General features: G+C 40.1%; 1 protein-coding gene across 2 annotated transcripts in view; it reads right to left on the reverse strand.

The window, feature by feature from the left end:
• Positions 1–9,192, reverse strand: part of LOC138032517 (DNA-directed RNA polymerase III subunit RPC1-like) — a 66,167-nt gene that overhangs the window by 22,220 nt on the left and 34,755 nt on the right. For both annotated transcript variants that reach the window (XM_068880217.1, XM_068880216.1), the window contains exons 15-23: positions 8,723–8,863; positions 7,916–7,985; positions 6,290–6,417; positions 6,059–6,194; positions 4,381–4,493; positions 3,307–3,358; positions 3,092–3,176; positions 2,401–2,488; positions 1,241–1,352 (exon numbers count right to left, since the gene is read on the reverse strand). In XM_068880217.1, the coding sequence (XP_068736318.1) occupies positions 1,241–1,352; positions 2,401–2,488; positions 3,092–3,176; positions 3,307–3,358; positions 4,381–4,493; positions 6,059–6,194; positions 6,290–6,417; positions 7,916–7,985; positions 8,723–8,863 (925 nt within the window). The remainder of the gene's footprint in view (positions 1–1,240; positions 1,353–2,400; positions 2,489–3,091; positions 3,177–3,306; positions 3,359–4,380; positions 4,494–6,058; positions 6,195–6,289; positions 6,418–7,915; positions 7,986–8,722; positions 8,864–9,192) is intronic.

A 9,192-nucleotide genomic window follows, 5' to 3' on the forward strand; every position in this document is an offset into this window, starting at 1 on the left:
AATTATTCTTTTGTCTTGCGTTAATTAGCCTTACTAGGCTCGGTAGCACGTGTAAAATTGAAAGAATTTTGGTTGTAACACGAGGCTAGTTAGACGAATTTGCACAAAGAAAAGACGACAAGTTATTGGGGGCCATCTTTGCATTCAGTCAATAACCTCTTGATTACCAGTTAAGATGCTGCACCAAACGGTTACAAAAGATTCACGTGAGCAAGGTCGTTTAACTAACTTCAGACGATAACTAACAGGCATCTTAGCATATTCGTAATTACTGAATTTTTTCATGGGTGGGGAATGTTCAACCAGCACCTCATTTGAGAACTACAAACACCTCGAGAAACAACGTACCGCCGTCCGTGGAGAAATGCTGAAAATTAAAATGCAGCAAATGAATATTAAAATGGCAGCACCTGTTTTAATTAAGCGTCTCCCATGGACTGGCGCCGTTAAAGCTCTGTTCACTCCAATAGGATCAATACCTTCTTAATTTCAACGATAAAGTGCAAGAATGTAGAAGTGTTAAAAAGAATGTTTTTATTTACGCTTTTCAAAATTAGAGAACAATCTCGACCCCAGAGCTACTCTCTTTTGCGCATGACCGAGGAAGAGAAGAGCTCTGGGAAACCCTGAAAAAAAGTGGGTTATCATCGGTTTTCGCGAACAATCAAAAGCGTCTCTAACTGGGACATTCATGTTAGCACGAAGAGTGAGCAGACACTGCAAGGTTCGAATAGCCAATTTTTGGTTACAAGAATCCTACGGGGCATGTTCTTCTACTCAGCGTTTTCCAGAGCCTTGGATCGACCGAAGCACTGGTGACAAGAATAAATTAGAGCACATATAACTATGTTTCGTTACGTTTATTTTGAGCCACTGTGAGTATTCATCTTAAAGTCCAATGGAATAAAAGAAACCCTGGGAAAAGAAATTATCATTTATGCCAAACAGCACTGGAATTCATGTGATTACCCTTAATAATTTTACCTTATCTACCAGCTTCAGTTCAATCAGTTCAGTTCAATTCAGTTCAGTTCGTTTTCAATCACAGTGGTGTGCGGTTTTCAGTTTTCATACTTATCCCCAAGGAAACTTCCATTACAGTTCGTCTCAAATCTTGTACTGTAAAAATATCTGTGCTGTTCATGGTATCCCGAGTAAACGCTGACTTCAGCGTCTTTTTACAATAAATCTGCGTCACGCTCCTCCTTTCTTACCCTCCCCTACCCCAAGAGGCACAAACCTTTCGAGCCACAAACTGCCATAGTCAAAGGACTATTGGACTTGTGAAGTTCACGAAGACACGCCTTTCCTGCATGATCTCTTATGACAGACAACTCTTTCAGAATGACAGCCTGAAAACAGACCAAACGTTCAGCTAAAATACAAAAAGGACCCCGTCATGCAAAGGTGAAAAACGATACTCTTAAGTTTGGCAGGAACGTTTCAGCAGCTAAACCAACAAATTGGATCAGTTAAGTGAAATCATAACGAAGGTTATTTTTTGGCTCAGGTTCCATCTCTTGCAAAGAACGATGTGATTACCTTGCTGAACAAACCAAAAAAACCATAAACTAAACTAAATAGAAAAAATGAATAGAAGTTACTAAAAAAACCAAGTAATTGCCTTTGGACAGCTCTTATCCTGCTCATCCTTCTTCCTCTTCTTGACAATTAACAAACGATTATAAATTATAGGATTGGTAAAAATAAAATGACTTCGAACGCGGTTTGGTTAAGCACCCCGGGTGAACTTCCTTTTAATGATAGACCATGTAAGTTTTAATAAAAGTGATACTTTCATTTGGTGTCAAAAGCAATTTCGCTTTAGACTTGGCTGACAAATCGCACGCCACATTCTTAGCCAATCAGAAGAAAGAGAAAACACAATTATATGACAGTCCGATTTAATAAGGAAACTTTGCCGACCTCACTGCTTTCATTTTGTTTCATTAACATACGAGTTTGCCCACAGAAAAAATCCTGCCATTTACAAATTGATTTCAAAAGTAAAAGAACTCGTTAAACTCAGTTAAATCTCCAATTTTAAGTCTTTTAGCTTTGATAGCGAGCAAGATATTAGACATCAAAAACTGATAGGGTTTATGGTTAGGGTTAGGGTTAGGGTTAGGGTACCACTCTGTAAAATTTCGAATTTTCAAAGCATCATTCCCCGAGATATCTGGCTCAAATCGGGCTCAAATTTTCAGAGATAGCTTATTATGCAATGCACTTTTAATATTCATTTCTTTATTCTCGGCTGACAGATTAGAAAACCACAGACTAGTGCTAAAGAGGCAAAGTATGTAAACAAGATTCCCTATAAGCTACACCCCAGTGTAATAACTTTCAAGTTTTACAGCACTAATTAAAACCGCCCTTGCTTCTTTATCAAATACTGACCTCTAAAGTGTCGTCTGCACTGCACCCTGGCTGAGTTTGCAACTTGCCTTCTTTGAAATCCTGAATAAAGGTGTCACACTTAGAATAACTGAAATAAACGGAGAAGAAAAAGTTTAGCAGGTGCGTATTCCATAATAATCAAGATGGAACAAACAACGTTGGTTTTCAAAAGGTCAGCTGCTCACTGTTTCTTCCCCAGTTCGTACATGTTAAAGATTAAGGGTGGATCAACTTGGAAGAACATTTCGGCTAACTTCAAATAATATTAAGGCACATCAAATTTTCACCCAAAACGTTTTTTGCTTGTTGAAATAGCCCAAACGTACACCGGTCTCGAATGGCACACAAGGAAGCTAGAGAAAGCGAACGTTAGCAACAAATGAAACCACTGGTCATTTGTCAACATTTATGTAACGAATTATCCACAGGAACGAATACTGTATTTCCATTACCCGTCATAAAACCTACCAAACTGACTTCTTATCCAATACATTTATGACATTCATATTGTGGCAAAATCTCTCATCCACAAGAGCACACAAAAATTTTATGTCAGTGGAAAACGGCTTTACACTAGTTAAGTGATACAAGAAGAAAATGGCAAAATGCAACGAAATGATGTAAAAGTGTTTAAATATTGCGACGCAGAACGCTTCCTAAAATACATAAACAATTTGGACAAAAGTTGTACCCATTCTTGAGAAGTTCATCTTTTGCTCTTAAAAGACCCTGCCCAGGGGTGACGTCACCAATGCCAATGGAGAATCCTCTGTTACCTGCATTGACAACAAATTCAAATGTCAAATGCGGTTAAAAGCGAAGATACATTTAAGGAGAACACAGGTAGTCATTATTAAATTCTGCACACAATGATCCCACTAAACGAAGACATAAACCCTCACTTACTGAGAAAAAATGGACAAACCCTTGCAACTCTCCACATAGCATCGGCTGCCGCCTGAAAACGTAGAAATATCAGTCTGTTTAAACATTTAATGTTTGTCAATAATTTGATTTAGAGCATTTCAAACTTCAATTTTTTCCTTCTTTACCAGATATATACCGTCTCCATGATACCAACTAAACTACGCGGTCTATCGTGATACTGATGATGATGATGACGACCATGACTATGTAAGCGAGACTCTACCAAGTCTCAGGAGTCCAGAGCACTAATGAGTTACTCGCTGTTTACAAAGCACAACCAGGTGATCAGGTGACGTAATGTGGAAGACTGGGAAGAAAAATTTTAACGCCGTATCCCACAACCGCGCGCGGCCTTAGCTTTTGTTTCCAAACTCCCTGCAGTATTTCCATCGCCAAAACTCAACAAATCATTCCGTGTCTACCACATTTCCTGTTACTGAATGAACATTCAAGTAGACCCGACGAGATCTAACCTCGCCTCTGCCATGTTGAATTCTAAAATAAGGCGGCGCGCGGTTGTGGGATACGGCGTTAATATTTTTCTCCCCAGCCCTCCAAGTTACGTCACCAGATCACCTGGAAGAGCACAAGGAACAAATGGAGAGCGCCTCGGAATGTCAGTGGATCGAATTTTCTGCTGAAAGAGAGGAGCTCTCTGTCCTTATGATGTCGCTGCATCAAGGTCCAGGAGGATACTAGGAAAATTCCTTGCCACATGCAAGGGCAGGAGTCTCAATTGCTTAAAGCTTGATACCTTATGGTATAGTGAGGTTCCCTCCAGCGTAGCTCCAAGTTAGGTAGCCTGCGGGTACTGTTAACAGCAATTATAGGTGGAGGCAGTCAAGAGGATCTCAGCTTTTCTCATACATCCGATAAGCTTGGCAAGACTTAGTTGGTTTTCACGTTATGTCATCTCCGCCGTGTTGGTGGACGAAAACAAAAGATCTCTGACGAGCTTCTTTGTTCGTCCACCACCATTTGTCCATAACACAATCGTCACATCAGGCTCTCAAGAGATTGGTTGCAAACCACTTCAGTTTTACCTGTACTAACCTGGCCACCAAAGTCTCTCAGGAGAATATAGAAGATACCGCTCTTTGAGCCAGATCCAACAACCGCCTTATCAAGCGCGCCACACATCAGTTCGCTGTTGTGAATCACCACATCTTGGACAAAACGAGACAGTACCATAATTAGAATCACGCGACAACCTATACACTGCACTCTTCATTACCTTTTGACATATTTCTCACCAACACTGAGAAATATATATGGTTCGATACTACTCTAGTTTCAAGACTAATTAAGACAACTTACGAAGCTTAAACATGAAGACACTCTAAAAGGCGTCATGCCTTAGGCAAATGCCGATGATTTGTCAAAAGAGGACACCTACAGAGCTCTGTGATAATTTGTGCAGTAAAAAGTTCCTATGGAAATGTGCCTGTAATGTGTTATAAGATGTTATCAGTCGTTACTTTTTTATAATTCTCCGTCACTTTTCTCGCCCTGGGGCCGGTTGCTCAAGGCCTGGTTAGCGGTAACCACTGGTAAAGAGGAATCACAACCTATAGGTTTTTACGGTATTTGACGCGAGTTAGCGCTAACCATGCTTCGAGCAACCAGGGCCTGGTAATGATTATATCTTAGTGGTTCCAGCTCTGCGTTGCTGTTTGTTGATCACCATCTTGGATCACCAGTTGCGCTTGAATAAATTCGAACTGAAACAGAGCCTGAAGCGATGCCTTTTATAGTGCGTCTTCGTGTTTAAGTTACGATTTCCGACCAAACATTTCGCATTCCTTTCTTCTATACAGTTGCTAATAGATACTGGGAGGAGCTTCAAAACGTTGTACGGGTGTACGTGTCTGATAGTCCATCTGGTTGTAAAATGTGAACTTAAATACAAAGAAACCGTAACCCTAAAGATGCAACGCGCTTTGCACTGACAAGGTTCCTTACGGCCGCCTTACACGGTACGATTCTTGTAGCACGCGACAAGCTTACGACAGGCTTACAATTCGTTTACGATTGTCGTGTACGTCAGAGAAAATGTCGCAGCATTTTAAAACATGTTTTAAGACAATCGTAAGTCATGTCGTAGGCCTGTCATGCGCCAAAATCGCACCGTGTAAATCGGCCCTTACATTGCCAAAACTGGCAGTCCTTTGTCCATCGGCCGAGTTAATGAGGAGCATTGGTCTAACCCTGCGATGACGTCATAAACTGCTTCTCATGGAAAAAGTCTTTCAGGACTGCCAGTTTGATTTTAGGCGCTTTGATGCGTCGTGTTTGAGCGAAAATCAAACATTTTGAGGATAAGGGTATCACTCGTGTCTCGGAAGACAGGAAATGTACGTCACAAAGTGCCCCCAATTGGTGTTCCTCAAGAAAGGATACACAGATGCACTTACCCTATAAGCTAAAAGTAATGCTAACCTTTACCCTTAAATGACTGTTGGACATAGGTAGCAAAGACTTAGACTTCAAGGGACACTTCGTGTTGGATGTCAAAACTGGGCGAGGTCCTAACTGGGTGCACTTCTGGGCATAAGTGCCGAGCTTTGTGTTCGAGCAGTAAATTTGAACAGTAACTTATCAAGTGCCGTCAATAAGGTTATGATGTTGCATATCTCGGGATTAATTTTGATTTCACAAAAAATCTTTCATTTAAAACGTCTTTCTGTGATTTCTTCAGGAGATTTAATAACAATATTTAAATGTGGCTTACATGAGTCATTGACACAAAGATCTTCTTCACTTGTGTACTGTTTTCCCTTTGTTCGCAGATTCATTTTAATCGGCATATCTTTGTTGGGCCTCAGCACGACATTAAACACTTGTTTTCCAGTCCATAGTTTCACGGGCTGAAGACAGAAAAAGAGGGATCATGAAACCGTTTCCACCAGTTCTAAATTTGTGATCCCAAGTACTCCTCTTATAGGGATACCGTAATACAAACCTTTAAGATTACAGGGGGTGGAAGATCGATCCGCAAGTTGACATCCTTTCCAGCTAGTATGTAAGATAAAATCTGTGCAATGTGGCTCCGGTCAAGAAACACATCCTTCTGGGTTAAGAGATAAGCTCCTGAAAAAAATGTATATATCAAACGCATATTTTCCAGGAATCTCGAGGGTGGGGAGCAGACAGGACGGACGAAGGAGCATCTGGGAAGGAATGTCAAGTATTGCAAGGGGCAAAGTAAAGATACGTTGGTTTCATTGCGCTTATGTTGGTAACTGAACCACAGCCTTCAGTTCACTTCGCACCGAGAGAGCGAAGTATCCTAGTAAATTGGGCACTAGTGGTTTCCAAGTAAAAAAAGAGAATGAAAAGTTCGCATTTGTATCCTCATGTTGTCGTTAAAGATAAGAACTGAAAGATACAAAGACTCGTTTATAAACAGAGGCCTTTTTAAAATTGTGTGATTATATTCCGTGATGTTTGATTGTCCCTTTTTACATCTTTTTACATCTGATTGTAGATTTTAAATTGTTTTTACTATTCAAGATTTCAATTGTTAAGACTCAGGTCTGTTGAGTCTGATTTTTCAATAAAGTCGATTACTTTCTTATTAAGAGAGAAAACTGAAAATTTATTGTCAGGTGCTCACGCACCCCCAGACAACGTCAAATTTGATCATTTCACGTCATTGTCAAGACGACAACGGCAAAGAAATGTATCAAAATGTAAAACGCACGTGCAGAGCAATGTTTTTTTCTTTATTAAAACTATTGTTTTGTGGCGTTCTGGTGCTTAACATGACAAGGGTGTGGTAGTTCCTCAAAAATGACACTCGTCTGAACGGCAATTAATTTAGGGAAGAAAATTAAAATTTAGCCGTAAGTGCTGACGTTCTTCATAACACCTCAAATTTGGCTATTTCACGTTGTCGTTTTGCTGACGACAGCAAAATGGATTAAAGTAAAAAACGCACGTGCAGGGCGCGCAAAGCTATTGTTTTTGCTCACTAAATATGCAAATTTGTGACGTTCTTGTTGCCGTCGCCGTTGTCGTTGCTTAAGGGCCTCCTTACGTGTTTTTAGGGTACGTTACTAGGGATGTAATAGTTAAGTAATTTGAGAGAATTTAGCAATATTTTGGTAAGTTTCCAACTTTTGTAAACCAAGTACCTAAATATGACGTCATAATGCCACGCCTATGGTCACGTGACCAATAAACGAAAACTCTAAATTTGTCTACGTGCTACACAATTTGGGTATTTAATCAGTGGTTTGATAATTTGCAATCGTTTTTTCATCCAGCCAAGCATGTTTTTCTTCTTATTTTGAAAGATAAACGATACTGAAATACCCATAACATTTTCAAAAAAGATGATTTGAAAAAATCAATGCTTACCTATATTCTGTGTTTGGGAGTGAAACGTGCCATATTGAAAAAAAGAATCATTTAAAGACCCCTCTTACCGTTTCATTTTTCGTATACTTCGCCCACATTGTGCGACGCAAAAGAGATGGCCTAAGCGCGAGAAACTTACGATGGTGCAAAGTCGTCGTATATCTTAAAGTCCTTATTAAATAGGGACTTAAAGAGTGACGGAGGAAACTTAAATAAGAAATTGTACCTGTTATGAAGTCTTGAATAGCAGCAATCAATGGTTCACCATTACGAGGCGTCACTAAGTTAGATTTCACCTACAAACAACGATATACATAACAACGTCTCCTCAAAATCACAACGAGTACATGAATGATGGCCCAGAGAGGACCGCTTCAGGTTGAGCAATCACGATATCACAGGCGTCTCGGGTTTCGATCGCAGATCTTATTCACACAGAAAGCAGCCCAGTCACAAAATGTGATGCAATAGGCCATTGCCGAGTTCATGCCTGCCTCCTCTTCAAAGCGAGTCTACGTGCAAAGTTTTTGTAATGGTAATTAGTTCTATTTCACAAAAGAATGAAAACTAATTTTCATAAGAAAAAATTCGCACTTAGACTCGCTTTGTAGAGAAGGCAGACATGAACTCGGAAATGGCCTAATTGAAAAGCAGTAAAGTGATGAGAATATAAATATGTTCCCGCTATTCCGATCACAAGAAACCAAGTCCTTTGCCGAATGTTCACAACGTGCATGAATCCTGAATATTACGAATGGCCTGCCTCTTTCAAAACACAGTATCCCTGGCATTAGGAACGTTAGTGAGAAACAATTCGTTTACAGCAGAAATGGCAAAGACTTCAGTCAATAACAATTGGTTCACGTACTGGCGACAAAAACGTTGATATTTCTGTGTTCATTGCAATCTGTGTTAAAGTGGGTTAGTGTTCAGGCAACGCCTGCGTCATTTCTAACTGCCAGAGTTAAAAGTTTGGAGAAATCCAAAACCGCTTTAATAGAAAGCCACATTGGCCATTTTCAATGGTAATTACCCCCATAAGCGTGAGTGCTTCAGCTTTGGCTTCTTCTGTTTGTGGAAGATGAAGATTCATTTCATCTCCATCAAAATCCGCATTGTAAGGAGTACAGACACATTCATTGAAACGGAACGTCCGATGCGGGCGAACCACAGCCTGGAACAGGAAACACAAAACCGGTTAACATTGAAAGTGAACGGTGCAGAGAGGCTGTCGAATACGTCTACACGCCATGATGATGGCGTTCCGTGCGAGACTGATCAAGATTCCCTCTGCTTGGGAAACAAAGATGCTGTTCCTCTCCAAAAAGAAGAAGAAGGACCCATTTGCTTTTTTGTCCTTAATAGGAAACGTAAAGTTGTAAAAAATAAGAATGACGAACGGTTACATTAGTTTGTTTTCAACTATGGTGGTAAAAGGGTGGGATGTGTGCTTTAGCAAGGACTTTAAATACACACTGAAAAGGCGAAGTAAGTCCACGAGAA

Source organism: Montipora capricornis, chromosome 14, assembly GCF_036669925.1.
Source record: "Montipora capricornis isolate CH-2021 chromosome 14, ASM3666992v2, whole genome shotgun sequence".
NCBI lineage: Eukaryota > Metazoa > Cnidaria > Anthozoa > Scleractinia > Acroporidae > Montipora > Montipora capricornis.